Consider the following 26,582-nt stretch of genomic DNA (forward strand, 5'->3'; position numbering starts at 1 on the left):
ACAGGTTCTTGCGATCCTCACGCTGCTCGCCGTTTGTTTATTAACGGTGCTAGCCCAAAACCTAGCCTTCAACGTTCCAAATCCTGACACAGTCCCCCTTTTGTCGCTAATTCCTCGCAAAGTAGAATTTGTAAAGCCTTTGTAGGTGAGTACGCTGTCCGTCTCACTATCTGCTCGTTGCCTGATTGATTTCGAGGAAAAGAAGTGACCTTCTCGTTCTTATTCTACAATCCAAATCGTCTATGGTACCATGTCTGTCCAGCCAAGAGAACATATTTCGTCTAGCACTGGCACTACTCGATGCCCTGTCGAGCTTCAATGCTGTATATCACAGGACAGCATGCGTCGCAAACCAGCTGCAACTGCTAAATCACTTCCCCCCTCTCAACTCGACACCATTTCGCAGAAGGCTAAATCACAGACAATTTGTGACGGTCCTCTGCCCACTACTGCAAGGCTGAGCCGAGTATTTTCTTTCCCTCAATTGGGTACGAATACCAACAAGTCAACGAACATTATTCCAGTGATCCCGACTCAATCCGATAGCAGCAGTCGCAGTAAACGATTGGTTCGACATCCCTCGCGAAATCACTCGCGACATTTATCATCAATGTCAAATTTCGCTCAGACATCCTCCTCGCAGCATGCTACCCCCTTCACTAGCACACTACCTCGACCACCTTCGACGTGCGTTACGGACATAGCATCAAAGAGGCCCACAAACAAAACATCCTGTTCACTCCCAATCTCTGTTGAAGATGAAACGGACGAGGAAAGTGATGATACAGTTGCACGTTATCAGAAAATAAGGCAACTGCAAATGGCCAGGTTGGCTAAACTGACTCGTCACTTGGGCGAGGATATTCCGCCGGAGTTGGTTTTATCTTCCACTCTTCCAACAAATATACTCGAATCCAGGAGTCTGGTAGACAGCCTTTCAATACATTCAAGTAAGGACCACCGGAGATGGCGGAGTTTGGACCCCACAGAAGACTCCCAATCGGCACCAGCACTTCCAAGCTCGTGCAAGCTAAGGAAGAGTATGTCACTGCGTGATACAGAAGGCGTTCTGCGACCGCAAACCCGCAGTGAGCGTGCCGTCAATGTCATAGACGGCAAGCTCCCGTATGTTTTCCACCCTCCACAGACAGAGGTTTGTAGTTCGCTTTATCTTATTTTTCAGAAAATAAGCTTGATCCGCATTTTTACAGGCAGATCTCCTTCATTCTCAACCCACAGGCTGTATCGCGGCTTCTATAAACGGACACGATGATGTTTATCATTCGTTGATGTCGACTTCAAATGCTCCCTGTGGTTCTCAGGACTCTTTACATCCACTACCCCCTACATTGTTACTCACCTCGACACCTAAGCGATCACAATTTCATGGGAACCCGGTCGCGGCCGAGTTGACCCTTGACAAAATCTCGAATATGGAGTGCAGAGAAGAAAAACCAGACAAGTTTCTTGGCGTCGGCATCAACCCCGAGTCAATATCTCTAACAGATCGATCACTATACCCAACCGACGTAGCAGTTGGCATCCGTCACTCCTTAACACAAATCCCCCCATGCTCTCAGCTCGAAGTCAAGGTGCAAATCAGCAAAAGGACTCGTTTCTGGCGGATGAAATTCGGGAAGGATGTGGTGCAGACTCTGCAGAGCACTAATCCTGGGGATATTGCGAAGCAGCTGAGGGAGATGAAAGCTTCTATATAATAAAAACACTTATGTAGACCTCTTAAAGTTGATGGTTTGTACTTTCTAGTTTACATTACTTGCCTGCGATCACGCATTATTCCTTAGGTTATATATAATAATTTCATCTGTCAGAGACGTTTCCACCCACAGTCGGATGCATTTGCCACAGTGACACAAGGTCACAGATTGCCTTTTAAACTCAGTTGGCCCTAGTAACCCTAACCTCAATCGAGGGTTTTCTTAACGCCACTACTCTCTAGTGTCAGCCAGTCAATGCACATCGTTATGGTAGGCAAATAACACTGTGTTCATGCCCCTCTGACTCTGCATTTTAGCCCATATTCCAGGATGCTAATGGTCTCGCCATCAAGTTCTTCATTCAGAAAGATATTGCTCAGGAAATCCAAGCTGAGCTGTGTGAAGTCGTAGCTGTGAGTTGTAGCATCTCAGTATCTAGTATAAGTAGTCTGATTTGCTTCTAGTCATTAGGTGGTCGCGTCGAAGCAAAGGTTCCAAGACAGGGATACGTACTGGTCCAACCTGGTACTGCGGAGGAAGAGCGTCTTCGCCTGTGCTGGATGGCGCAGGATCGACCACAACGCCATTTCGTGCCGTATACATACGTGGAAGCCTGCAAGATTGCGGGCATGCAGTTGAAGCAGATCTTTGTGGAAAACGGCTTGCCCGTCAAGATGCACATTCATCCTAGCATTGCTAATATCAATGCACGCACAACTTTAAGTCAGAGAATCATGGTGAGCGGTGTCCCGCAACGACTTATTCATTCGTCTATTTCAAGCTCACTATGCCGATTTTGTTTCAGCATTCCGGTGGCGACCCTACTTCATCTCCGCAGTCTGCTAAAATCATTCTTGCGGACCCGAACACAGAAGTCTTTCAACATCTTGTCAAAACATACCAAGGCATTCCGGATAAACATGTCGAATCGTACTTGTGGGTAAAGAAATGTGTTGAGAAGGGTTCTCTTGTATACACCCCTCTCATCTACAAGAACCCTGGCGGCCGACGTCCTGGGGAAGAGTACGTATCTCACTCGCTCTTGCATGCAGAACATAAACCGACGTGTCCTCCTAGGAGAACGCCATTCACTGAAGATGACGAACAGCGTTTATGTGAATGGATTGCAGCAAAGATACCATACAAGCAGACAGGCGGAAGGACTGGAAATAGGCTCTATCAACAACTGTGCGAAATGGTGAACCCTTTCTATTACTACCTCAGTATCACCATGCTCATGAAGATTAGATCGCGGACCCAGAATACGCATGGGTTTCGCGTCATACATGGCAATCTTGGCGTGAGCGTTACAAGAAGAATGCTGTGCGCTTAGACACTATGATCGCTCAAATCGTTGACCAGAAGAAGCCAGTTCCTGGGGAACAAGGGCAGTATGGCTATGTCCGGCAAGATGAAGAGAACAACAAACGACCCAGAAAGAAACGCACCAAACCTGCGGAACAGAATTTGCATAAACAGGAAATGATAATTGGCGGCATTAACGGCAATGGCGCCGAAGTACCCGTGATTGTGTTCGACGCGTCACCGGTTGAGTCAGGACCATCTACATCAAGAGTTTTCGTTCGAAAAAGCCCTGCAGAGGAAGAACTGGAGGATGGTGAAGACAGCGAAGAGTGGGCGGTTCGCATCGGCAATGAACCTCCTCCAAAGTGGGGGAAGCGACCCGCCAGTGAAGAAAGTGAAGCACGGAACTCTCGTAAAAGAATGAAGTCCGAGTGGGTAGTCATGGCAGTTATTGAATATCATGGGCTCATGGATTTTTCAGTGATTCAGATTCTATACAAGGGACTGTGTTGGACCCTGGCGTCCATCTCATCGACCGGACGTTACAAGAAATAGCCACGGAGTACAGGTTTACACTTGAAGAGGTTAAAGAGTTTTATGACCAGTGTGGAGAAATGGAGCGCACGAAGAATCGCTTCCAAAAGATGCGACAAATATTGTCGAGTATCGGAGAGTCATAGCAACCCATTAATGTTTAATTTTACGAGGAGCAAATTTTAATATTGTATGCAATATATTACAGTTTCTTCTACGGAAGATCGACTTCAGTAAGTTTGTAGTCTGCTGCCCGTACGGGTGCTGATGGACTGTCGAAAGGCTTTCGGCGTCTATGATGTTTAACTTGAATATAGCGCCAGCATCCGCAGTCCCACACACGTACCTATCGCCCGCAGCAGCGGATGGAAATGAGCCAAATAGATCTGGATGTTTTGGAAGTGGGGATTCGCTTCATTTGCTCGCGTTAGCCTGCAAATATACAGAGGATAAGAGGTGTTTGACCTGAAATACGGATGTTGTACAGCCTCTTCAGCACTAATACGTTGTTCGGGATCGTAGGTGAGTAGTGACACAAGCAGGTCGATACCAGCGGTTGTCATATGATGAAAACGCTGACGAAATTGATGTGGTTGAGGTGAGGGAAGAGTGATGGATTTTGCCAACGGAAGAGTGGAGTAGTCAGGCCAAGATAGACTAGTGGGAGATCCAAGAAGCTTGAAGATCATGGAAAGAAGTTCTATTTCGCTTTTCGCTTGAAACAGCGGTTCCTTCAGGAGGAGTTCAGCGAAAATGCATCCCACGGACCACATGTCGATAGCAGTTGAATATGTTGTAGCTCCCATTAGAATTTCAGGAGCCCTTGAGGGATGCATCATCTGCGATCATGATGTTGAAAATAATTGACATACCGATACCATAGTGTCACAACAAGCTGTGTCAGGCCACCAACACCCACAGGGTCTCCATACCGTCTCGCAAGGCCAAAATCAGCAACTTTGATAGTCCCGCGATTATTCATGAGCAGGTTACTGGTCTTTAGGTCGCGATGAAGTATCCAGTTAGAATGGCAATGTGCGACCGCGGACAGCAGTTGAAGCATGAGAGTCTTGATCTCGGATTGCAGGAAGGGCGAAGGCATGAGTGTCAGAAGAGTTTTTAGATCATGCTCGATAAAGTCCATCACTACGAATACTCTGGTATGTGGGCGTGGTGATGTTGTGACATTTCTGAGATGCTTTACTCACTGAGTCAAAGTATCTCCGACCACAACTTCTCTGATTCGTACCACATTATCATGGTGGCATGACATGAGAGCGTTGATTTCACGTAGGGCAGTGATAGGAAACCCATGTTTCTCCTCATCAAGTTTCAATTTCTTCAGTGCGACGATATCGCCTGTTTCCTTATCCCTCGCCCTGAAGACAACGCCGTAAGACCCTTCTTCGATCTGATTGAGTCTTTCATAACAGTAGACTGAACGAGATGGTTGTATTGATGGATGGTGAGTTCGAGGAGGAACATATATGCTATGTAATGGACGGGAAGGACGAGCAGTGGTAGTAGGATGCGACTCTGAACGCACGGGACTAGGTGGACGCACGCCATGAGACCTGGTCCTTGCGGGGCGTTTCGATGATTGCTGCTGTTGGCGAATTGCTATATCATCTGGATCTTCCTCGTCCCATTTCCCTCTTTTGCGCGGTGTTGATGTTGAAGACGTTGATTCTAATGGCATTGCCATGCCTTGTGGCACTGTGCAGTTGCTGTGTAGACAGTAAGAGAGAATACTAACACGTGACAACCTCAGTCGGTTGCGTGTGCTTCATCACTTTCACTCCTGTCAGTCGTCAGTACTTCAATATGGATAATGTTATGGATCCAGAGCTAGCAGCTGAAATGGTGAAGCTTCTGGGGCAGGAACTAAAGGTTGTCCGCAGCCAACTTCGTGAAGCTGAGCAGGTAAAATAGCCCGAGTCATTCTTTGTAAGACTATCATGATAGCTCATACGCAAGCCCTTTCAGAGAACTGGGACTCCTGCAAGCGATGGCATCTCAACTGGTCCACAATTTCAGCGCGAGGAAGCCCTACGGGCAGAGGTAGTCATACTAAAGGTTGAGAACGCCAGCCTTCGAGAGGAAATTTCACGTCTCCAGGGTCAGACAACAAACGTTCCGCTCAAGATGGAGGGCGATCCCTCAAATATTGTAGTGCAATACTCTGCGGTATTTAACTTGTCGCTGGATGTGCGCTCTTCTTATCTTATCGTGATCAACAGTCGATGGACGTCATTCAAAAAGAACTGGCTGACGCGATTAAGGAGAAAAACACAGCAATATTGGACAAGGTATATCGGGACCACACATATCACAGTACTTCTCAAACTTTGACCCAACTAGGAGAAGGCAGATGAACAACTTGCGGAGTTGACTAGCGTTCGTGAAAAATATCGGAAGCTCAAAGCGAGCAAACGAGAGTGCCAAGAGGTATTTGCAAACGTATGATATTGGATGAAGCCTAAAATTTCTTCGCAGGTCATCGACGAATTACGCGGCCAACTTGAACTCTGTCTAGAAGAACGAGAGCACCGAGAGTCAGAAGGAAAAGTACTGTAAGCAGACCATATTCTTTGTGAACGCTCGTAGTGAAATGACGTGCAGCAAATCCGACCCACCTTCATTCTTTCAGAATACAGAGTATCCGACTGTCGGTGACCAACCGAATTCCAGCGACATCCCTGTATACTCTCCCATCTTTTCCATGGGCATTCCCAGGGTTCGTGATAGCCTTTACTCTTAAGCTATTACTGACATTTCTCGACAGACAGCTCGAACTCATTGGTTGGTCTATTCACTCGCAAGATCTGCAGCATGCTAACCTACAAGTCACAGTCGCTGTGACGGTACCCTCCGCCTTGAGAGGGATGTCGTGATGTTCGCCCGCGCAGGAATCGCCCTAGGCCTTATCGTAAGACCAACGCATCAATACAATCCCCAAAAGAACAATGGTGCATGGATTCGGGTCCGTCCAGATATTGAACTTGGTCAAAAGAAAGACTTATGTTATCACGACGGCCACGGTTGGAAGTATCTTGGCACCTATGAACGAACAGGCGAATCGTTCCTTCTTTCAGCTGAGCACACCAAGAAGCTGAGCTCTCCAGTAGGTCACTTTCGATTCAAACAATCAATAGTGACTAACAGCTCCCAAAGAGGATGGAAGCGATGGCTAAGGACACCGTCTTATTCCGAGACCTTATTCCGCCTTCGCAGATGCGAATGGTGGAGAAGATGTATTGGGACGGAGTTCTTCAAATCGAAATGTTTGGTATCCGACGTGTCGCCTACGACCAAGAATTCGCAAAACAGCTCTTCGAAAGACGCAAGGATCTTCCCAAAGGCGTGAAGGATGGTACCTTTCCCAATAACAAGCGGAAAAGAGGCTTTGAGACCGATGAAAGGCATGATCACAATCGAAAAAGGCCTTCAACATCCGACATAAACATAAACATAAAGGAGGAGAGCTCAGTGTCGTGATCCATGCAACACATTGGATAGGCAAGTGTATATTTTAGGATGAATACATGCGTAACAAATTTCTAATTCTTCACCAACCTCCAGATCCTCGAACCTTTTTATCAAGACACATTCGCAAGTGCCTTGGTACCACAGGCACTTCCATGCTTGGTACGCATCCAACTTCCTGTTTGAAGAAGGGTAGTATTGCAACCTGCTCGATCGCAACAAACAAGTCTTCGAGTATTCTATGTAGCCTTTGACCTGTTAATTCGATAGCGGGTTCTGAATTGATTTCCAGCAGTTTGACTTGAAAGAATTGCGAATTGCCTGATGAATCAAGCCCAGTTGAGTCATGAGACACCAGGAAATCGACTCCATATAATTCAAACGCATTTGGAAGCGGCTGACATCAAGACTTAACACCAAGGCAGAGGATCAGCAGCAAATCACGTTACCTGGAAGTGTATAGGCATTTCTAAAGCGGCCCTGAACGTTTCCGCGAGAACAGAGCCCATTTGAACTTTTATGTTCTCAATATCTTCGGGGGTAAATAACGCTCCACGATCCGTATCATCTCCAGATAGGATATGACATCCTGAAAGTTCATCAAGTAAATGGACGCCTTTCTCGCCTCGATCAATCTGCAGCGAGGTGTTCGTAAGATGAGGTGTCAAGTCGATGTTTCCGGGAGCGTCATCGTTAACATCTCTCCTTTTCCTCGGACTGATATACGGAACAGCAGCGAACAGAGCAAGAACACGATCATACATGAAGAGTTGCAATGCTCCTGATGCAACAAAGTACGCCCGTAGATGGAACTGGACGTCAGCGTCATAAAAAGCTGACGAGGAGAAGATAGAGTGGATTGACTTTATGTCCTTGCAAGTTTTCCGGTGGGTTCAACACAGAAACGCCAAGAGACCTTTCGTTGGGGTCCAAGAGTATCGGACTAGGTATGTATTCCTGTGATCAAAAAACAGTCAGCATTATATCGCAAAAAAAGAGACCTTGTGACCTGAATGACAAAATGACGAAGTTGTGATATTATTACAGAGGTGTCATCGATCTGATCTTCGTCTTCGGAATACTCTTCGAATTCTTTGAAAATTTGATATAGCGAGTCCTTGCTGTTGAACAACCTAATACCCATTCCTCGATCTGCCATGCCAGGCTTCAAAATCCACCATTGAGAGGTGTCAGAGTCGATTTCATTGCCAAGATCCCAAAGTTGGTCGCTCCACATTTCATCCAGCTCATCCGCGTAAGAGATCTCGAGATCCCATGTCCTGGGCACCGCATCCTTGAGGACGGAGTCGAGATGTTTTGTCAAGTACGAATGAATGCATCGTGCTAAGTAGTGTTTACGAATGAGAGCTTTTCTGATGGTGTAAGAGGACGACAGGACATTGTCAGGATTACGGTGTGTCAGGTCATGGTCGATAGCATCGTAGGTGGACCACTGAAGCAGTTTTGAGCATTCATGGGTGTCAGGAAGTGATGTGATGATTGAGACAGGCAAATTTGACAAAGCTCTCTTGACGAGTGACTCGGTCAACGGCGCTGATGGCCAGGAGACAAAAGCAGCAGCCATATGGTTGATAGAATTAAGTTTTGAACGATTTATGATACGGCAAATTGTCCATGTAACCGGCTAATAAGTTGCCAACAAAGATGACTTCCTGCCAAATTGTGTGAAACAACGCATACATATGCCAATTACCAGCGCTTTCTCTGAAGCCAGTGAGCTTGCCTTCAACGCCCATCCGATATGGGAAACAACTATATCTTCTCCCTCACGCCGACTTTCACTCAAGGCCTCGTGCTAGGTCAACTCTCAATCTTGGTTCTCCTCGCGCTTGTCCTCAAATACCTATTTTTCATTCCTCCTGAAAGTGAGACGGAAACTGTCCCATTCCACCCTCTGTCAAAATCAAACCCTTCGTGGCATCAAGACGTGAAGGAGGACGATAAAGACAGCATTCCAGAACAGGAGTCAGCGCATTGGTTCAATATACTCGCAAGGCAGGTTTGTTGTTTGAGCTTCTGGGCGGATTCCGATCCAATCTCATGTAATATTAGGTTGTAGAAGTGTACAGAGCTAAGCTTCAGAACAACCTTACGGGATATGAGGGAATTGAGGTTGCCCGCAGGAAAATTGAGGACCACGCGAATAACTTGCGTCCACGCGGATTTCTAGCAAGTATTCCGCCTGCATCGTCTTTGTCCATAACTCACAACTATAATAGGACCATATCACAGTACACTCTGTGGACCTAGGAATGTCTGCGCCCAAGTTGTCCAACGCACGGGTTGTGAATGACAACGATGGGGACTCCGCTCCGACGGTTAGTTTTCACGCCATCCTTGCACAGAACTATTTCACCAGATAGACAGACGATCGAATTCGACATGTCATATACAGACACCATTTCCGTCTCACTTTCTACGTCCTATTTGTTTAATTACCCCATGTCTTCGTTTGCTCGGCTACCTGTTTCACTCACAATATCTTTATCTCTGTTCGAGTCAAAAGTGAGTTATTGCCAATTTTTACTTCTTGAAACACAGGGAGTCATATTCTCTAGGTTACTTTGGTTCCGCCGTCTCCTGCATCAGCTGCCCCCGTTTTGACCATATCGTTGCCACAAGACTTTACTCTCAACCTCAAGACAACGTCGCTCATGGGGAGCCGAGCAATGCTCAGGGACGTGCCAAAACTTCATGAGTTGATTGAATACCAGGTCAGGAAAGTCCTAGCCCTCCGAGGAACGTGGAAAGTTATTCTACCTGGTATGGGAAGTTTGGCTACCGTTCAACAGGAGATAGAAAAAGAACAGGCTGCTTCCAAAGAGCAGGGCTGATGGTGGAGGCACTGGAGGGAGTATTTATTCATGCTATTCTACGACTGTGTAATCATTTCACTCGTTCGTGCGTGATATCTTGTCATCAATTGTACTTATACCAACAACCCAGTTACTGAAGTAATAATCACCGATATTAACTCAAAGCTGTGATGAGCTCAGTCGATTCCCAGGTTTGCTGAGTGAAGGGGAATACAGACTCAGGACACGGTGTCGTACGGGTCAACGTTTGGTCGATAGACCTAGCAATGGTATGACATCGTACCACCAGTGGCTACCACATTCGTCTGCAGGTTTGATAAACGAGAATATTAATACCATGCAAGGTCCAGGGTCGAAGTATGGGGCCACCATTCGTTCGCCCCTGGCCAGCAGGCCCGTCCATTCTTGTTGAGTCAATATTGAGCCTGAGAACCACGACTTTTTGAGTGATCACAAGACCGTTCACATTACAGGATCACTTTCCATGGTCTGGCGTTTGCGTGTTTGTATTCTCACCGATATGGCACCTCCGCAGGTTATGTCTAAAATCATGTTAAGAGCAAATGCAACAACCACCGTGAGAAGGAGAACAAGATCATGATGCATACTGGCCAGACCCTTAGAATACGGAAGACAGTAGCTCCTTTTAATAAAGGGTATCAGATCCCCAGTTCGTCTAACCACTGCTCTATTTTCATGAAAGCATCCTGACCTTCTAAGTTGTCATGTTCAATCAAGTCGACCAACTCATTTTGACCCAACCGACTATACTTCCTCAGCTGATCCATTTCTGCTGGATGAGCCATAACGGCGACGGGGAACTTGAGTTCGTAGTCAAACTCTCCTAGCGGAGTTGGAAGAATGCTAGGAAATAGTGACGCATTGGATAGTGGAGGGGAAATCATAAACAATCCCTGGGCTGGGTGGGAAGAGATATATGTCTGTGCAATGAGAGAAGCAAAGCCTCGCGCGAATATTACAGGTGGGAAGGGATTTCCAGAAAGGCGCAAGTTGACTTTGAGCTCTGAAACCGACGAGATGTAGCATGCACTCCTCAGATAAATGAAGCATACCTTCACTCAAGTGGCCCACAAGACTCTGTGAGCTGGAGCACTTTTCGCTCTCACCAGGTGGTCCAAAATCGACCTGAATGCAGGTGTGACCTTTCTCCGCGAGCATAGAAGCAAATGACTGGGGGATGAGGCTACCGTCGACAGTTTTCGTACAATGTTCAAGCTGAGCAATGGTAGCAAAACAGAACGCTCACTTATTCCGTGTTCCTAAATCCCAGTGTGACGCTGAACATAAAACCAAAGGCGTTGGCACCTCTCGCGGTGCATGCTTGGGTGGATTCCGGATAGTAAATGTAGATGAATGTTTGACTTGCAGCGCTGTGCGAGTTGCTGGCCGGAGAATATAAAGACAATTGCTACTGCGCACGACGTTGAACATGCCAGCAAGGACAGCCAAACAGGGGTCGCGGATGTCCCAGTGCGGTAATAAGCAAGAAACGCTCCTTCATTCACGCGTGAATATTGAATTTTAAGTGTCGCGACTTATAATACTGGTTGGATCCAAACACAAATCAATTCCTTCTACTACTCATGGCCTCAACCTCATCCAGCATCGTTTTTGACGATATTTTCACGACCGATGCCATCGACAAGGATGGCAAAAAATTTGATCGAGGTCAGGGCTTGTTCATGCACATCACTTTTTTTTACCTGCGACTGACATGTGCTGTGTACGACCAGTATCTCGGTTATACGCTCGTTCAAAAAACTATGATATGGACTTGACGCTTGACTATAATATCGAACTCTTCCCTTTAGTGAATGGGGACAGTTTTGCGATGGCCCTTGCTTCGTCGCTATCACGAGATGGCGGCGCACCCACTGCAGATGGCGAAGGTGGCGAAGACAAAGACAGAGACGTATGGAGGCCAGATGGTAAAGGAAGGAGAGGATTGGAAGAAGATTATGACTATGTCATGTATGGGAAGGTGCGTCTCCATCTTTCCGAGTCCATCACCTTAGGTTTGATTTTATTCGTTGGTCGCCGCAGGTTTATAAGTTTGATACTGGATCTTCCGACATTGTGTAAGTTACTTGCATGTTTTTTGTCGACCGCCTTCTCACTCACATGACTTACTTCGTAGCACGGCCTACGCGTCATTCGGTGGACTTTTGTTATCGATCACAGGCTCATATCGTCACTTGACCAATGTCGTTCTCGGCGATCCTGTGTATGTACTGCTCAGAAAATGATTATCGGGGATGTTAGTACTTTACCTCTGAAGCAACCATCGTGATGCTATTTAATGCGTCACCACTGGTCATCGAATCCTGATTGAACTGCACTGTGGTATAGTTCGGCGGCCGTAGTGTTACGTCATAACAGTTCATTGGACTGACCTCATGATTATCCTCACGGGGTTGTTTTATATCAAATGCGTTACGTTTGTCTTGCTACGTGGTAGTAGTCTACCTTTCACCCGGCACACCATGTTCCGTCTTTCTACGAGAGTGCTTGCTACGAGGGGTTATAATCTTTCATTGCGTTCAAGCTGCATCCGCAGCTGCAGGGCAAGTTACCACCACTCATCGTCTTCCGGGCATACCACCCAGGAAGATGTTCTTCGTATCGGAAAATTTGTGCTGGGTTCCTTGCTCGCGATGGGGACAAGTTATTATATCTTCCAGTACCGCGAACCCAGATTGATACCAGCAAGACTGGAGACTGGTGCTATTACTACCATCCATGCTACATCTGGTGAGCTCGGAGAACTGTCACCTGCGCACCTCCAGAGAAGTGGCTCAGAAGAGCTATCCAGTGCAGGTGGTGCAGGAGACACAACCGATGTGTTCGGGAGCTCCTCATTCTCAACGCCCACCTACGGGTCTCCCGAAGACGTTCAAAAAGCAATCGAGGAACTACGCGACGCCCTCCCCGGCAAGGATCGCGTTCAGACCAGCCCAGATTCCCTCCGGGTGCATGGATCCTCCGACCATTTGTATCACCCGAGTTGTCCTCACTCGGTTGTAGTCATGGCATGCAGCACGGACGACGTGGTGAAAGTTGTCAATATCTCTCGCAAGTACAAGGTCCCCATCATTGCGCTCGGCGGTGCTACGAGTATAGAGGGCCATTTCACCGGTGTGAGAATTGAGCAATCGTCTTTCGTTACTTGGGCGATGTTGACGTTCATGATGGCCAGTTTCCTTCGGGTAGCGTATGCCTTGACCTGTCTGCCATGAATAGCATCTTGGAAATAAATGGTGTGGCACGGTGTTTCTGCTTTGTTCCAACACCGATGCTCATGGAACTGTCTGTAGAAGCTGATGGTGATCTGCGGTGTCAACCTGGAGCAAAGTGGGAAGACATAAACAATACACTAAAAGACAGGGGTATTCCTCTATTCTTCCCTGTGCGTACGATTCGCCATAGCTTATGAACTCACTTTGAACTTGAACAGCTTGACCCAGGTCCTGGAGCTGTAAGTCATTCTGTATTCCAATTTTTTCTTGTTCAAATCATGACTTGCTACAGACCATCGGCGGCATGATTGGTACAGGGTGTTCAGGAAGTTGGTGCTTTTTTATGTTGTTATAGCGCTGCATATATCAACCCCAATCCCAATACAGCCAATGCAGTCAGATATGGAACTGCTAAAGCAGAATGGTTTCTCAATATCGTGAGTTCAATCCAAGTCTTCTAGAGAGTGTTTTTGGATCACCAAAGTCTGTATTAGACGGTCGTCCTTCCATCTGGCAAAGTGATCAAGACCCGCCGACGGGCGCGCAAGTCTTCCGCTGGCTTCGATACTACCAAACTTTTCATCGGTGCTGAAGGAACGCTTGGAATAGTCACAGAGGGTAAATCTGGCATTTGGTACTCGCGATGACATTCTAATTCCAATACTATTCCAGCTACATTGCGATTGGCTCCTAGAGTGCCCACTAAAGTTGCTATGGCACAGTTCCCTGACGTCGAAAAAGCGGTCAGCGCCGTTCAGCAGATCCTGAATACTCCACACGGTCCCCACATACGTCAGTGGCAAGTTATATCTCGTTTCATCTACCGAAACATTTCCTTCCAGAATGCGTGGAGCTGTTGGACGATCACAGCGAGTAGACTAGTTTAATGTCTTTGACACTTGTTCACGTGCTTTCAGTGATGGCAGCCATTAACACTGCTGGGTTGGTTGATGCTCCTTATCCAGTGCAGGATACTCTCTTCTTCAAGATTCAAGGATCCCCTGAATCTATCCGTGACACTTCCAATGTCGTGCAAGAGATTGTACAACGTCATGGCAGCACTCGATTCGAATTCGCGGCAACAGAGGAGGAGGCAGGTGAGATGTGGGAAAATCGAAAATATGTGCGTCAACCGCGATTGTTTTGCCATAATATTGTGACGATTGTTTAATATTAGGCTCTCTTCTCGACGTTAGCGACACAACCTGGTTCAAAAGTTTGGACAACCGATGTATGGTTAGCCTTCCCGTGCTTGATGATTTTCAATGATGCGTATGACGTGGGTTACTTTACAGCGTGCCGGTTTCCCGACTTCCGCAGCTAGTCTATGAAACCAAAGAGGATCTTGCTAAGGCTGGTTTGAAATCGACTATTGTCGGGCATGTTGGTGACGGTAAGAGCATTGCAATGCGTTGTTTCGTTGTGTATAAATGAGTTGTGTAGGTAACTTCCATGCACTCATTTTATTCAAAGATGAAGAAGAACTGCGGAGCGTCGGTGAAGCGGTTCACAGATTGGTCCATCGCGCCATCCAGATGGATGGGACCTGTAAGTGTTCCATATGCCTTAAGCATATTGTCTTTAAGCCTTTTCTCTTCAGGTACGGGCGAACACGGTGTAGGGGTAGGCAAAACGGAGTATCTTGTGGAAGAACTGGGCGAGGATACCGTGGAACTGATGAAAACCGTCAAAAATGCCATCGATCCTTTGAACTTGTTCAATCCTGGAAAGGTGCCTTATTCAATTCCCAATTGCTCGGATGGTGTTGATTGTGTTGCAGTTGTACCCAGAAAATAACAAGGACAAGACACAAATGACTTGATCGACCCTCCGATGCTCAGAGTCCGAGGACAGCTTACTTCTTAGATAACTTTCTTGAATTATACGTTCTATATTCACGGTGGCTGAATCCTTTTGACACCGGAGAAGCGTTAGCCAGGTTTAGTCTAAAGACGACATGGGTACCAAACTGGAAACCTTAGATTCAGCGAAACAGCAGTCTTGCAGGACCCAGCCTCCTCATTCACAGCAGAGTGCTTCATTGCATAAACTGATATTGATCACTGCTTTACAGAACTGGACCGTACACCGTGACATCTTCGACAGTAGACACCATCCACCCATTTGGGGATGCTAGCCTACTCTACAGAATTTGACATCTAGCGTGAGGTCGGGCGCTGAAACCCACTGGACTTCTTATGATGCAGATGTATTACTAGTGACCAGGTGAGTTGATAACAAGATTGACAGGTAGTATCTGGACACTCACCTACAAACAACGCATCCAGGATATCAATTGGCCAATCGCTGCGGTTGCAACTCTGATGTTCTTGCTGAGTACTGTGGTTAGCTCCTCGCTGCTTGCGTCCTATATCATCTGCTAAAGTCTCCCAAGCACATGGTGGTAGTCATCATTCATATCGAAGATGGACTGGTGAAGTTTCGCGACACGTTCCCAGGCAGACCAGCGGCTTTCTTTGCAGACGTTTCCCAAGAAATGTTTGTTGTAAAGTGTGCGATATACACATTACAATTTGCAAACTCTGCTTGGCGACGGGGTGATGGTACGATTGATTCTATAACCTACAAGCTTGAAACACTCTTGGCTCATGGAATCCGCCTTTCTGGCAAAAGATTTATCGATGTTACGTCGTTTGGAGATCTGTCCGATCATCATTCTACCATGCGCAATGTGGTGTGGTGTTGCAAGTAAGGTCGCCATCACGTTCAGAAAGTTGTGTGCTCCGATGTTGCCCTGAAATGTTCGGGTTTTTTTCACTATTCGCAAGCGGGGAGCGATTTCAGAAGTGTCTTTACCAGTGAGATTGGTCACTGGGTCGCGGTGTTCATTGTCTTCACACTTACAACTAATTTGTCGACTACTGGTAAGCGCACTTCTGCATAAGCGCGGTATTATGCTTCATATAAACTTGCCAGGACTGCTGTCACATCGCATCTGGATGATCGAATGCAGTGTCTCTGCATTTTGTTCTACAAAGGGCAGAATGCCGATAGTGTGGGTGCCGCTCTGCTCCTTACTGATATGTTTCGTCCACTCGAACAATGGAGTGTTCATTATAGGAGATCTGGTAATTCCGTCAACGCCTGCTATCGAAAATCACTGAACTTCAATCAACCAGCTCGTCGTTATCATCTCGATAGTTTGAGGATACTACTATCCTGAGTCCTGACAGTAGTCAGGGCCTGATTAACAGTTATATGGTATAGACCCACGTCGGTGCACTGTTTCCCCGCGCAGTGCCCTATGGCTGGTATATATATCACTCATGGTCACTCGACGATAATCACCATGGATAATAAAAATTAAACCATACTACCAGCATGGTTCCTACTGAACCCTATCGTTTTCCGTGATACATTTGAGTTTAATCTGGCAGCGGCCTGTCACAATTAATATTGGCGACGTGAGACATGTTTTATGGCCGCCAACAACATTAATAAACCAGCCCAACCCTAGCCCAACAATAGTCTATCAAAGTACTTAGCCTCAGTCCGGTCCGGGAGTTCCCCACGTCAGCATCAGTTCCGAGGATCTGTTTGTTCGACCCTCCAGAGGAACGACCCGTGTGAGTGTGTAAGAGTCTGACTGATTGTTATTGTGATCTACATGAAACAGCTCATGCAATGCCATAGCTGTACTCACGTTTCTGATTTTCGTAATAATTAGAATGCGGAGCACTTCATTGAAAGATCCATTGCGACCCTAGTAAATGCGAAGTAAATGCATAAGGAGGTATGCTATCATGTTCCCGTGGGAGGTGAGCGCTCAGTGATGAAACTTAAAGTCACATCAACGCCATGATATATACTCAGCTCTATGGAAGAACCTTCCCGGGGTTCATGATATTCAAAGGATCAAAAACCTGCTTGACCTTCCTCATCCACTCAATACTGACTTCACTCTTAGAGTAATGCAGCGCATCCCTCTTCATCGATCCAATGCCATGCTCTGCGGACACCGAGCCCTTGCGATCAGCTGAATCAAGATGATCGTCAACAGCCGCAACAGTAAATTTCTGCGAGAAGCAATACGCACCGACAATTTCATAGATGAAAGGCTCCAGAGCTGCCTCAAGCTCTGGGCGGTATCCATGCTTGGCGATCACATTAAGATGCAGGTTTCCTACGAAGGAATAAGTGGTCTGGCCTTGAGGTAGCATGGGGAGATAGTAATACCGTCACCAACGTGGCCGTATCCCATGACCTTGGAAATTGCGTGATCTCCGTAGAGCCCTTTCGAAATCATGCGTTCCCGAACAGCATCGACGACATTTTGGAAGTCTGCAAGGGGGACAGAAACGTCATATTTGTATGGTTTGCCTTCTTTCTGAACACATTCAGTCAAGCCTTCACGCAGAGCCCATATCGAGTTGAATTGAGTAGGTGACTGGGAAAGAACACCGGTGTTAATCAGCGGTTCATCGGCGGTCAGCAAGCTCTCCAGAAGATTGTTAAGTTTCTGGATTATCCAAGCATTAGTTCACACACTGACCACAAGGAAAATGACAGCACCTCTAAATCGTGATCCTGGTTCCCACCGCTGGTTTCGACCAGTACAAAACATTGCGAGTCGCCAACTTCATCTGCGCTGAGCAAAGGGCCAAGACCGTGTTGCAAACCCATGTCGTAAGCGGTGCGGTCGATGTACTCGAAAGCAGACATGATTTCTCCAAGTTGGCGTTTCACAGTTTGGAAGAGTGGTAAAACATTGTCGAAGCGGGGTAATGCCAAAAATATGTTGTTGGTGGCCTGGGGTGCAGGAGGTGTGAGGATGGAGACCCCGGTAACGATACCGAGTGTACCCTCTCCACCAATGAAGAGTTGCTTAAGGTCATAACCTATCAAAAGTTAGGATAACTTAAATCCTGGGTGAAACTTTTTAAAATTACCAGTGTTATCCTTTCGCAGGGTTGATAGCTGGTCCAGAATTGTACCGTCTGGTAGAACTACTTCCAATCCTAGGACGGTGCCATGCAGAGATCCGTAACGTAGGAGTCTGAGACCACCTGCGTTTGTGGAAATATTACCACCGATTTGACAACTTGAAAGGGTCCGTTAAATTAATTTGCTGGATATATAGTACAGCTCTACACACCTTCCCTTTGCACCGAGATCAAGGGGCATGATGTGATTGTGAGGGGCAATATATTCACTCAGGGATTGGAGAATGCACCCAGCATCGGCGACGAGGACACCTGGAATAGAATATAGAGTCACATTATAATAAGGTACAGGCTAAGTACCAGAGACAGGGTCGAAAGACCGAACATTGTTCATTGCGCCTAAGCTGAGAACGATTTCTTTCTGCAAAGAGATACCACCACCGACTAGGCCAGTATTACCGCCTTGGGGGACGATTCCAATTTTACGCTGAGCACAATACTTGACAATTTCGCTAACTTGTTGTGTCGTGCGGGGTCTGAGCACGGAGTTGGCTTGACCATGATATTTTCCCATCCAGTCGACATTGTAGGGTGCAATATCATCTGCGGGGGTGGAGACTGATGACAAAGTTGATAGTATAGACGTGGGTGCGAGTATACTGGAGAAGTGTGCGATATCCTCTTCGTTGACGGAGTTCAGGTGAGAAAACGTAGGGATATTATGAGCCCATCTACGAGAGCGAAATGCTGGACGAATAGAATTGTGTAGACGAAGCATGGCGCAGATCGCTGAAACGTTACGCTCTGCAATAACGAACGTGGTTGGGAATGAGCAATAACAAACTGCCGCGAAGGACGACCGTCGGATGACCTGGTCCAAAGTTGGTCCAAAGTAAAAATACCTATACTAGAGAGGGTTGTTCACACTGACGTGGCGTGGGATAATAAATCATTGGTCTCGGCCATTTGCATTTGTACTAAGTCACGGGTAAACGGGGCTCTTGTCTCTTTCACTTATAGTCTCATCTCGCTGGCAGAGAGGGAACCGCGCTCTGTCGCTCTTTCCTCCACAATGGACGAAGTTCATAGTCTTGTAGGCCAGTGTGGAGATGCCCCAGTGGTCATTCCCGACGATGGACAGGATAATACCGTGGACATGAATTCAAGTCCTCAGGGTCTGACGGTCACCGCCATCAAAGTTGTCGATACTAGTACTCCGAAGACTACTAATACTGAATCGGCCATTCAACCTGCGACGGACACAGCTTCTCTTCCCACGAATACTCAACAGTCCCTTGATAATGCAAGCATCCACAGCCTGCCCGTCATACCCGCTTCCTCAGTTCAAACACCCACTACTGCGTCCACAGATCCGTTGTCGGAACCAAGTAATAGGCTAATTGAACGATCAAATTCAACCAGAAACAATCGCAGGTCTGCCATGGATGTGAGTTACAACCACTACTTCCGCCTCAGTCGAATAATTTTCTATCAGGCACGTCCCTCCAATCGCCTCTCTGGCTTTTGGTCAAATTTAATACATCGGAGGGATACAATTACCCCATCTTCTTCCCGAACATCTGCTCGAGATGATGGGCCGCAGCCAACCGACCCAGTTCAGTCTGATTCTAGGTCCATATCTCCACCTCCTACGCCTACCAGACCTCTTACGCCTCCACCTTCACTCGCCCCTCCAACTCTGAGAGAACTCGGTCTCTCCCTATCAGTCGTCACAGAAGATTTATCTCCTTCACACTTTACCACTCCTCCTACCAGTGGAACTTTTATGGCACCTCACTACCTTCTTCTGTGCCATGCCCAAGGACTTGATGTCCTTCCTCTCGTGTCTCCCCCAGCCGCTCATCCTTACGCGCTGGTGCGCAGGGTCAGTTTCAAGAGTGTGGTCGTCATGGAACATCGCGGTGTATTAGTAGCCATAGCAGGCAGACGAGACGGTGTTCGTGTTTATGCGTTGGAGGAAGTCAAAAAAGCCGTAGAGTGGCGTATGGAGGTTGAGACTCGGCGAGAACGTGAACGATCTAGGAGAGAGGAATCGAAGAGGGTAGGATCTGGCAACTCCAGTGTAGATTCAACCGAGGCGAAATTCAGGTCATTGACACGCTCGGGGCAGGTTCTCAAGACAGAAAAGCTTCTTAGAAAGTCGTCATTACCGATAACCTCAACGCAGAAATTGCCCAGGCCGCCCACAGTCCAACCTGTAACGCCCCGCCAGCCAGCCGAACAGCCCCCACCTTATTCTGCAGTAACCGAAATCACTCGACCCCGTTTGCAGACACAACCATCCACCATTTCGGTTAACCTCTCAAGGTCCCGTCGTTCGTCCCTTTCTCACGTAATCGTCCCCCCCGTCCCATCCCTACCCAATATGGGTTCCGGTACAGAGCAGGAAGACCAGATGGCCAAGACTGTAGATTGGCTCGAGGCGAGTGACGATGAAGCCATCGATGTACTAACCGCAGGTGCAAGCGGTAGTCAAGCTTTGGATGAACGCACTAGCGCTATTCCCCCACCCCGAAACAGCGATACCGTCGAAGGTGGTTCTACGTCACTTCCCGTACGCAGTTCAGCCACATATAGTCGAAGGAATCGTCCCGCGAACTTAGATCTGACTCTGGCGCAACCGAACACGATACTAGCTCAACCCCCTGAACCGTCTCCAACCCTGCAGACCATTCGACAAGCATTGCGGAGTTCGCCGCCAAGCATTCGCACAACACCTCCAACGCCGGCTCCCGCTGATGAGCCACCTCAAAGACGCCCTGTTCCAGATATCGATCTAGATGATGATGACGACGACGGCGTGACTGGTACAATCGACCGTATAACGCTTGCTCAGGCTCTTTTGGAGAGCAGAGTTCCTGACCTCCCACCAGCAGGGACAACGAGACCACAAGCTCCGATTATGATCGGGGCAACTCCATCAGGTACAGATGATGATGCGCCACTCAGTCCTCCATCACAGGACAGTCGCTCTTTACGGCGCCGCCCGAGTACTACGAATTTTTCTGAAAGGCGAAGAAGGAGGTGGTCAGTACTGGCTGGCATCTTCAACGGCAGTGGTTCGTCTGATGCCCCCCACTCTAATGTCCCTGTGATGTACGATACTCCTCTGGAGTCCCCCACATCTCCAACATCTCCGACAATACCCATACCCGGGGCTGAGGAAAGGTTCCCAACTCTGACACGTTCAGCTTCCACACGTTCACGTCCCTCAGAACCCCCTCAGCTTGTTCCTCGTCCTTCGACCTCAGGAGGACATAGCGTATCCCCTACCGTCAATCGACCACCTTTACCCACTTTACCCATTCCGCCACATCCGACAATTCACGCTCGCCTTCTTCCTCGCATTATAAGCAATGCATTCAGTTCCAGGAGGTCTACCGAGCGGCCTCCAGCGTTGGTATTCACAGAGCCTGAAAGGAAGAATGGATCGCAGACTCTTACAACATCACTACCTCCTCCAAAGCTAGACTACGTCAAGCTACCGGGTACGAAAGGCTCCCTTATCATCAAGGCCGTGGAGACGCCAAAAAAGAGGTGAGTATTCAGAGTTTCACAAGTATATCTATATTGAGACCTTGTGCAGCTTTCTCGCTATTCTCTGTGGAGATAATGGCGAAAAGGTTGAGCTTTTTGCCGGTACATATCGAACTGCTTTAGGTCTTTCACGTACCTTCATCCTTCCCGATTCACCGCGTTCGTTGGAACTCCAGCTGCAGGGTGATGACCTTGTCGAAGTATTTCTTGTCTTTTCTCAGAACGTCTTTGGCTTGGAACCTGCCACAGTACGAGTTCGCGAGGTCCGAATTGGTCGAGCCGAGCGACGTGCAGCTCGGCGAAGAGTTCGAGAAATACGCTCGGGTCAGCCAGACGTCTTTGACACAGACCCACCTCCACAAGATGACGAGGATACCAACATCAGTATCAGCAATCGACTTTCATTACCATCCGGCGATCCGTCTAGAAATAATTCTAATGCTAATCTCCCAGACGCGCCAGTATCTCAATCACAGACACCAACTGGTGGTGCCCCTGGATCTGCTCTTGCACATGCTGAAGAGCTTGTAGCACTGGCCTCCGCTCCTCTTGGCCCATATACCACCTTTCAACAGTTGTCCTATGCGCCAAAGTTGCCTTTGGCTACTATCGCTGATGACTATATCATTCCACCAACATATCCCGAGTTCCTTGACTACCGTGCCGAGCATGAACCCGATGCTCAAGGTAATGCCAATGTTGACCTAGCATCTATACAATTTTCACCTCCTGGCCTACCCATGCCAGCAGCAGCACCGCCTTCTAGATGGCTTTACCGCGATCCCAAAGGAGTTGTGCACGGTATGTCGAAACGTCACTTTTTTGAAACACGTTCCTAATCAGGATCAGGGCCCTGGAAAGCAAGCCTTATGCAAGCGTGGTATAAGGATGGGTTGCTTCCACCAGATCTACCAGTTCGCAAAGAAGAGGAGAAAGTGTTCATGTTACTCAAGGATCTGAGGCAGCAGTGCGTTGATCCTTCCCATCCGTTCCGGTCAGCAACACCACCATCGGCAGCCCAGCACGCTCCTCCTGCGTTAGATGCTGCCAAACCTCTCTTAGCCCCAATATCTCTTCTCGTCCAACCTCGACATTTCGGCCCGCCCGCATTGTTCTTCTCTTCACGTGGCGGCCACAGTACGTCCATAGTCGATGCTCGTGGTCGGGCTGTTCTCAAAGGCCGCTTTATCTGGAGCACGGACAACGATGACGAGTCGATTCCCCGCATGGGAGACGTTAAGCGTGTAGAGGCTTTTGACGTCAAAGACCGCTCTGTCCTCGTGGCTATGCGCCAAGGGGGCGTGGAAGCGATGGATTTTGGTGACGCGTTACTCAAACCCGCGGATGAGTCGCGTACCCTGTTGCCCCAATTCGCACCGCCGCCATCGAATATCAATAGACGTGGACCGTTCGTTTGGAAGATGGGCACTCCTGTCGGTTCCTCCACATCAAATGCTATGGCCCTGTCGTCAAAGACAAAAGGGTCAGGCTACCTTGGGAAGAAGCCAAATTACACCACGGGGAAATCTCCTGCAAGAGCGGAGTTCAATAGCATGGGAGATGGGGACACCGAGAGCACAGACGAGGTGCTCTTTCTTGGGCGTCAGGGAGACGAGGTATTCATATGTGAACGTAATGCTGGTGCATTCCGGATACTGCGACTAAGTCCCGACTTGTCGTGATCATTTTCAACTTATTATGCCTAGATCTTCTTGCAACATTTCCATTCAGCTGTTGTTTTATCACTCACTCATATCCTTTTATTTGGCAAATCGAGCATAAGTATGTACCGATACATTTCAGCAATATATTAGCATTAGATCATTAAGATCACAGTTTAGCAACGACTTTGCGAAGGTTGGTCTTGAGGATCTTCCCAGTGGATGTTTTCTGTAAGTATTGTAAGCGTCTAGCGGGATGTGGATGGATGTTATGCATGACTGACAGGTAATTCGTTCACTATTTGCACCCATTCTGGGCACGCAAAACCGGGTAAAAGCGTTCGAGCGTGACGGATCAGCTCAGTACCAAAGCTGTCATGGTTGTCTTTCCACTTGGGGGCGTGCTCCGGACGAAGAATTACGAAAGCCATTGGACGTTCACCCCACTTGGGGTGCGAGCGGGCGACGACAGATACCTCTAAAACATGCGGGTGACTCGAAAGCTCTGCGTGGCTCGTTCAGGATCCACAACTTAGTAACTATTCAAACGCAAAAATACCTAGTTCTATGGCCAGGCTCGATGCATTCTGCGGTCTTCAAGTCAGCACTTTGAATCACCGCGAGGACACATATTCACCTCGCCTCCGGAGATAATCAGGTCTTTACTTCGGTCAACGACCTGTATGACACCATCGGGATGCCAGACGGCTAGATCACCTGAATGGAAGTGACCTCCCCGAAGAGCCTTGCGCGTGGCTTCTGGGTCGCGGAAATACTACGCAACAAATGGTTAGAATGCATACGAGAACTTTGGCACAACCGCTGAAAAACGCACCTCCTTCATGACTATGTTTCCACGCATGAGAACCTCACCTACCGTGAGTCCGTCTTTTGGAACGTCACGGAGTTCCTCGTCGTTTTCGTCTTGTGAAGGATATACTACGCGTACATCTTGCGCGGTGGCGAAGCTTTGACCTTGTCGAGCCATCAGCTTCGCGCGTTGTTCCAAAGTCAGCGTCTTCCAGTGAGGATGGTCATAGCAGCGCGTGAAGGGCCCGTACGTCTTTGAAAGCATGTTCAGGCTTGCCACTTCCTTAATCAACGCCGAAGCACGTACCTCACTGGTGATGACAGAAGAATGAATCAGCTTAGGCACAAATCAAAGGCTACATTGGACTTACGTCAGACCGTATACATGCACAGGCTTGATTCCCTTCTGCTCGAGCTGGCTGATGAGTTGAGCAGTGGGTGCGGCCCCTGCAATAATGGCTGATATAGTACGAGGGAGAGGTCTGGCAGCGGGGTCGTTCACAATTCCAATCTATCGGCACATCAGATCAATCCGTGTCCCTGTACGACGCACAAACCTGGACAGTGGGTGCACCACAATAGTGAGTTACTTCGGAATTCAGGAAGTGCTTCCAGATAAGTGGGTAGTCGACGGAGCGCATAGTTATCTGGAACAAGAAGATAGTTCGTGGTTATAAGCACGACGTCGTGTTCTGCACACCTGTGTCGTGCATGCGAAGACATTTGCCCATGGGAACGTCCAACCAGCTGCATGGAACATTGGAAGAATCCTGTAGTCCGTTGTATTCTCGACTGTTCGTGCCATCACATAAAACTTACCACAAGTACGTTGACTCGCGATTTATCCTGCAAATCCGACTGGTAAGCCTATCAGAAGGACATAACAAGACAGAGGCGCGCACTGTCCCTCGATAACGTTCGCTATTGCTGCCAAGTACGAGCCTGGTTGGACAACAGCATTAGCCAAATAAAGTGGAGTAAGTTGACAGACCGTACCGCGCAGTGTGGTAATGACGCCCTTTGGCTATGCGAAATGAGCAATTTCTTTCACCTGCAGACACAAGCGAATCTTACACGACCTGTAGTTCCCGACCTTGTAAAAGCGCGTTCAGTTCTTAGTCAAACTGCATACAGAGTGGTGACTCACGTGTAGCATAAAACTGCACCAGCGTTCTCGTCCAGCTCGATGTCCAAGCCAGCCCACCCCTTTTCTGCACTGAATACTCTGCCTGCACTAAGGAAGCTTTCGTATGGGTCACCTGCTCTTCCTGTGTCATGACAAACAATGATAGGAACGTTAGTGTTCTCAATGAGATGCGTGAAGTCGTGATCAATGAGGATAAGTTTGGATCCACTATGTTCCAGAATGTACGAGACCTCAGGGGGTGTGAGGCGAGTGTTTACAGGTGTGATGATAGCACGAGCGGCAAGAACACCAAAGTGAGCATCTGCCCAGAGTGTTTCATTATTGTCAGGTGCAACAAAATGGGGGTCATACCTGCAATCAAGGGGCTATCGTACTTTTGTGTGAGACGTGTCAAGAGCGTGATATAGTAGAGCTCACCAGTTGGGCGCTATAACTGCAACGCGGTCACCTGGGCGGATGCCTGCTTGTATAAGAGCATACGCCATGTTCTGGATGCGTTGAGCCCTATTGCCGCTGTCAGACTAGTTCTCGACGAAGCACAGCGGTCCCACCAAACGGCATAGGTATAGAACGCAGGATGTTTCACATCTGGATGAGCAAGGGCAAGTTTGTCCGGGTATAGCGTTGCGGCACGAAGAATAAAGGAGAAGGGGTTCTTATGGAAATTCTGGTGAGTAAAGAGACGGTGGATATTGTTGAGATATTGCTTACAAGAGGATGTACGTTGGGGGCAAGACCGAGCACCGATTGCTGGTAGCTCACATTCGGAGGGGGTATGCTCTCCCTGGTTGGTTGAAAATCTGTATCCATGTCTAGTATGTTAACTGCCTCAATGCTCGTTCGCAGAACTCACCGAGTGGGCCGGCGAGGTACATAGAACTGCTCTGAACAGGTTTGTCGTATCAGAGCTTGAAAGCCTGAGAGTGCCGAAGCAACCCAAATGCCGGCAAGGCTACTCAGACCAGTACTAATTTCAGCCCGAGTGTCGTTCACGCGATAAGGGTCCAAATTTGTGTTTCACTCATTACAACACTAGTACTGGTAGCACTAAGGCAGCAGAATCGTATGATATCCGTCACAACGCGATGCAATAGCCTTCGTCCGAATTTCAAGTCCGATATTGGATGGATGAGTGTTAACTAGAACTATCCGTCACGATATTAATTGACCATTAATTTCGTATCGCAACTCGTGGTTCTTCAGATCAGGCTCAGGTCAAATAGCCAAGGATAGCCTGAGAGAGTAGCCACGTAACCGTGGATCAAAGCCTAGTTTCAATCGAGAGCTCGAGCTGGATAGTGCAACAATACTGACCGCTATTGAATACACAATGTCCTTGTCAGAGACATCTTCCCATCTTGCAGC

General features: G+C 47.9%; 13 protein-coding genes across 13 annotated transcripts; 7 read left to right on the top strand and 6 right to left on the bottom strand.

Annotated features, from left to right (window-relative positions):
- Positions 1-250: 250 nt before the first annotated feature.
- On the top strand, positions 251-1,718 carry HD556DRAFT_1438475 (uncharacterized protein; the record flags this gene model as incomplete). The annotated part of the gene is made up of 2 exons (XM_041305851.1): positions 251-1,153; positions 1,212-1,718. The coding sequence occupies 2 exons, from the start codon at positions 251-253 to the stop codon at positions 1,716-1,718; spliced, it is 1,410 nt and encodes a 469-aa protein (XP_041164914.1).
- A 160-nt stretch (positions 1,719-1,878) lies between these two features.
- On the top strand, positions 1,879-3,757 carry HD556DRAFT_878307 (uncharacterized protein). Its single transcript, XM_041311914.1, has 7 exons — positions 1,879-1,988; positions 2,036-2,131; positions 2,183-2,455; positions 2,524-2,741; positions 2,796-2,916; positions 2,967-3,454; positions 3,505-3,757. The coding sequence occupies exons 1-7, from the start codon at positions 1,974-1,976 to the stop codon at positions 3,701-3,703; spliced, it is 1,410 nt and encodes a 469-aa protein (XP_041164915.1). The 5' UTR covers positions 1,879-1,973; the 3' UTR covers positions 3,704-3,757.
- HD556DRAFT_1337593 (Pkinase-domain-containing protein) lies at positions 3,747-5,317 on the bottom strand. The gene is made up of 5 exons (XM_041301947.1): positions 4,766-5,317; positions 4,430-4,714; positions 4,023-4,379; positions 3,904-3,969; positions 3,747-3,850 (listed from the first exon to the last, which is right to left on the bottom strand). The coding sequence occupies exons 1-5, from the start codon at positions 5,260-5,262 to the stop codon at positions 3,772-3,774; spliced, it is 1,284 nt and encodes a 427-aa protein (XP_041164916.1). The 5' UTR covers positions 5,263-5,317; the 3' UTR covers positions 3,747-3,771.
- Positions 5,318-7,443, top strand: HD556DRAFT_1337602 (uncharacterized protein). The gene is made up of 10 exons (XM_041301948.1): positions 5,318-5,480; positions 5,544-5,744; positions 5,798-5,866; positions 5,919-6,005; positions 6,054-6,130; positions 6,180-6,294; positions 6,343-6,359; positions 6,411-6,681; positions 6,732-7,076; positions 7,140-7,443. The coding sequence occupies exons 1-9, from the start codon at positions 5,382-5,384 to the stop codon at positions 7,053-7,055; spliced, it is 1,260 nt and encodes a 419-aa protein (XP_041164917.1). The 5' UTR covers positions 5,318-5,381; the 3' UTR covers positions 7,056-7,076; positions 7,140-7,443.
- On the bottom strand, positions 7,126-8,628 carry HD556DRAFT_1229257 (tubulin-tyrosine ligase family-domain-containing protein; the record flags this gene model as incomplete). The annotated part of the gene is made up of 4 exons (XM_041297277.1): positions 7,126-7,440; positions 7,493-7,855; positions 7,908-8,000; positions 8,053-8,628. The coding sequence occupies 4 exons, from the start codon at positions 8,626-8,628 to the stop codon at positions 7,126-7,128; spliced, it is 1,347 nt and encodes a 448-aa protein (XP_041164918.1).
- Positions 8,629-8,805: 177 nt separating this feature from the next.
- On the top strand, positions 8,806-9,898 carry HD556DRAFT_1438480 (uncharacterized protein; the record flags this gene model as incomplete). The annotated part of the gene is made up of 5 exons (XM_041305852.1): positions 8,806-9,063; positions 9,117-9,237; positions 9,297-9,382; positions 9,432-9,569; positions 9,623-9,898. 5 exons carry the CDS (start codon positions 8,806-8,808, stop codon positions 9,896-9,898), a joined length of 879 nt encoding a protein of 292 aa, XP_041164919.1.
- Positions 9,899-10,539: 641 nt separating this feature from the next.
- On the bottom strand, positions 10,540-11,332 carry HD556DRAFT_1229567 (uncharacterized protein; the record flags this gene model as incomplete). Its single annotated transcript, XM_041297291.1, has 3 exons — positions 10,540-10,904; positions 10,954-11,084; positions 11,148-11,332. 3 exons carry the CDS (start codon positions 11,330-11,332, stop codon positions 10,540-10,542), a joined length of 681 nt encoding a protein of 226 aa, XP_041164920.1.
- A 51-nt stretch (positions 11,333-11,383) lies between these two features.
- On the top strand, positions 11,384-12,507 carry HD556DRAFT_877476 (RNA polymerase I). Its single transcript, XM_041311912.1, has 4 exons — positions 11,384-11,569; positions 11,635-11,882; positions 11,945-11,979; positions 12,039-12,507. Exons 1-4 carry the CDS (start codon positions 11,485-11,487, stop codon positions 12,145-12,147), a joined length of 477 nt encoding a protein of 158 aa, XP_041164921.1. The 5' UTR covers positions 11,384-11,484; the 3' UTR covers positions 12,148-12,507.
- HD556DRAFT_879681 (D-lactate dehydrogenase cytochrome oxidoreductase) lies at positions 12,200-15,128 on the top strand. The gene is made up of 16 exons (XM_041311915.1): positions 12,200-12,652; positions 12,701-13,038; positions 13,098-13,158; positions 13,216-13,307; positions 13,356-13,376; positions 13,430-13,466; positions 13,525-13,574; positions 13,632-13,755; positions 13,810-13,929; positions 13,980-14,006; positions 14,055-14,260; positions 14,315-14,373; positions 14,433-14,530; positions 14,581-14,685; positions 14,738-14,868; positions 14,918-15,128. Exons 1-16 carry the CDS (start codon positions 12,298-12,300, stop codon positions 14,957-14,959), a joined length of 1,866 nt encoding a protein of 621 aa, XP_041164922.1. The 5' UTR covers positions 12,200-12,297; the 3' UTR covers positions 14,960-15,128.
- A 77-nt stretch (positions 15,129-15,205) lies between these two features.
- Positions 15,206-16,481, bottom strand: HD556DRAFT_1498013 (uncharacterized protein; the record flags this gene model as incomplete). Its single annotated transcript, XM_041308916.1, has 5 exons — positions 16,068-16,481; positions 16,003-16,034; positions 15,725-15,969; positions 15,411-15,524; positions 15,206-15,280 (listed from the first exon to the last, which is right to left on the bottom strand). The coding sequence occupies exons 1-5, from the start codon at positions 16,211-16,213 to the stop codon at positions 15,206-15,208; spliced, it is 612 nt and encodes a 203-aa protein (XP_041164923.1). The 5' UTR covers positions 16,214-16,481.
- A 4-nt stretch (positions 16,482-16,485) lies between these two features.
- On the bottom strand, positions 16,486-18,964 carry HD556DRAFT_1337661 (uncharacterized protein). Its single transcript, XM_041301949.1, has 8 exons — positions 18,402-18,964; positions 18,254-18,353; positions 18,048-18,199; positions 17,671-17,996; positions 17,335-17,617; positions 17,195-17,281; positions 16,802-17,134; positions 16,486-16,744 (listed from the first exon to the last, which is right to left on the bottom strand). The coding sequence occupies exons 1-7, from the start codon at positions 18,817-18,819 to the stop codon at positions 16,974-16,976; spliced, it is 1,527 nt and encodes a 508-aa protein (XP_041164924.1). The 5' UTR covers positions 18,820-18,964; the 3' UTR covers positions 16,486-16,744; positions 16,802-16,973.
- Positions 18,965-18,980: 16 nt separating this feature from the next.
- HD556DRAFT_1264167 (uncharacterized protein) lies at positions 18,981-23,422 on the top strand. The gene is made up of 4 exons (XM_041299088.1): positions 18,981-19,488; positions 19,537-21,599; positions 21,649-22,400; positions 22,449-23,422. Exons 1-4 carry the CDS (start codon positions 19,114-19,116, stop codon positions 23,279-23,281), a joined length of 4,023 nt encoding a protein of 1,340 aa, XP_041164925.1. The 5' UTR covers positions 18,981-19,113; the 3' UTR covers positions 23,282-23,422.
- Positions 23,423-26,217, bottom strand: HD556DRAFT_1337673 (uncharacterized protein). Its single transcript, XM_041301950.1, is given in 18 exon segments — positions 23,423-23,489; positions 23,545-23,765; positions 23,820-23,847; positions 23,898-24,035; positions 24,096-24,323; positions 24,428-24,431; positions 24,442-24,581; positions 24,628-24,717; positions 24,771-24,840; positions 24,890-24,916; positions 24,973-25,012; positions 25,067-25,094; positions 25,145-25,163; positions 25,218-25,518; positions 25,569-25,582; positions 25,635-25,721; positions 25,769-25,872; positions 25,929-26,217. The coding sequence occupies 18 exon segments, from the start codon at positions 26,025-26,027 to the stop codon at positions 23,430-23,432; spliced, it is 1,698 nt and encodes a 565-aa protein (XP_041164926.1). The 5' UTR covers positions 26,028-26,217; the 3' UTR covers positions 23,423-23,429.
- Between the last annotated feature and the right edge of the window lie 365 nt (positions 26,218-26,582).

The sequence above is a fragment of the Suillus plorans genome (genome assembly GCF_016647745.1).
Source record: "Suillus plorans strain S12 chromosome Unknown HD556scaffold_7, whole genome shotgun sequence".
NCBI lineage: Eukaryota > Fungi > Basidiomycota > Agaricomycetes > Boletales > Suillaceae > Suillus > Suillus plorans.

Excerpts from the sequence above, each read along its gene's own strand:
- HD556DRAFT_1337661 (XM_041301949.1), bottom strand. The coding sequence starts at position 18,819 with ATGCTTCGTCTACACAATTCTATTCGTCCAGCATTTCGCTCTCGTAGA. Across the intron at positions 18,354-18,401 it reads GTCTTTCGACCCTGTCTCTG|GTGTCCTCGTCGCCGATGCT; the intron begins GTACTTAGCCTG and ends ATTCTATTCCAG. Across the intron at positions 17,618-17,670 it reads ACCAGGATCACGATTTAGAG|AAACTTAACAATCTTCTGGA; the intron begins GTGCTGTCATTT and ends TGGATAATCCAG.
- HD556DRAFT_1337602 (XM_041301948.1), top strand. The coding sequence starts at position 5,382 with ATGGATAATGTTATGGATCCAGAGCTAGCAGCTGAAATGGTGAAGCTT. Across the intron at positions 5,745-5,797 it reads TTGTAGTGCAATACTCTGCG|TCGATGGACGTCATTCAAAA; the intron begins GTATTTAACTTG and ends CGTGATCAACAG. Across the intron at positions 5,867-5,918 it reads ACACAGCAATATTGGACAAG|GAGAAGGCAGATGAACAACT; the intron begins GTATATCGGGAC and ends TGACCCAACTAG.
- HD556DRAFT_878307 (XM_041311914.1), top strand. Across the intron at positions 2,456-2,523 it reads CTTTAAGTCAGAGAATCATG|CATTCCGGTGGCGACCCTAC; the intron begins GTGAGCGGTGTC and ends ATTTTGTTTCAG. Across the intron at positions 2,742-2,795 it reads GGCCGACGTCCTGGGGAAGA|GAGAACGCCATTCACTGAAG; the intron begins GTACGTATCTCA and ends GTGTCCTCCTAG.
- HD556DRAFT_1264167 (XM_041299088.1), top strand. The coding sequence starts at position 19,114 with ATGGACGAAGTTCATAGTCTTGTAGGCCAGTGTGGAGATGCCCCAGTG. Across the intron at positions 19,489-19,536 it reads ATCGCAGGTCTGCCATGGAT|GCACGTCCCTCCAATCGCCT; the intron begins GTGAGTTACAAC and ends ATTTTCTATCAG. Across the intron at positions 21,600-21,648 it reads GTGGAGACGCCAAAAAAGAG|CTTTCTCGCTATTCTCTGTG; the intron begins GTGAGTATTCAG and ends GACCTTGTGCAG.
- HD556DRAFT_1337673 (XM_041301950.1), bottom strand. The coding sequence starts at position 26,027 with ATGGATACAGATTTTCAACCAACCAGGGAGAGCATACCCCCTCCGAAT. Across the intron at positions 24,841-24,889 it reads CGCGAGTCAACGTACTTGTG|GATTCTTCCAATGTTCCATG; the intron begins GTAAGTTTTATG and ends AACGGACTACAG. Across the intron at positions 24,036-24,095 it reads GAAACATAGTCATGAAGGAG|TATTTCCGCGACCCAGAAGC; the intron begins GTGCGTTTTTCA and ends TTTGTTGCGTAG.
- HD556DRAFT_1337593 (XM_041301947.1), bottom strand. The coding sequence starts at position 5,262 with ATGGCAATGCCATTAGAATCAACGTCTTCAACATCAACACCGCGCAAA. Across the intron at positions 4,380-4,429 it reads GTTGTGACACTATGGTATCG|GGCTCCTGAAATTCTAATGG; the intron begins GTATGTCAATTA and ends GCATCCCTCAAG. Across the intron at positions 3,851-3,903 it reads TCCGCTGCTGCGGGCGATAG|ACGCCGAAAGCCTTTCGACA; the intron begins GTACGTGTGTGG and ends TAAACATCATAG.
- HD556DRAFT_879681 (XM_041311915.1), top strand. The coding sequence starts at position 12,298 with ATGATTATCCTCACGGGGTTGTTTTATATCAAATGCGTTACGTTTGTC. Across the intron at positions 14,007-14,054 it reads GGAGCTGTTGGACGATCACA|TGATGGCAGCCATTAACACT; the intron begins GCGAGTAGACTA and ends ACGTGCTTTCAG. Across the intron at positions 14,686-14,737 it reads CATCCAGATGGATGGGACCT|GTACGGGCGAACACGGTGTA; the intron begins GTAAGTGTTCCA and ends TTTTCTCTTCAG.
- HD556DRAFT_877476 (XM_041311912.1), top strand. The coding sequence starts at position 11,485 with ATGGCCTCAACCTCATCCAGCATCGTTTTTGACGATATTTTCACGACC. Across the intron at positions 11,570-11,634 it reads TGGCAAAAAATTTGATCGAG|TATCTCGGTTATACGCTCGT; the intron begins GTCAGGGCTTGT and ends GTGTACGACCAG. Across the intron at positions 11,883-11,944 it reads ACTATGTCATGTATGGGAAG|GTTTATAAGTTTGATACTGG; the intron begins GTGCGTCTCCAT and ends TGGTCGCCGCAG.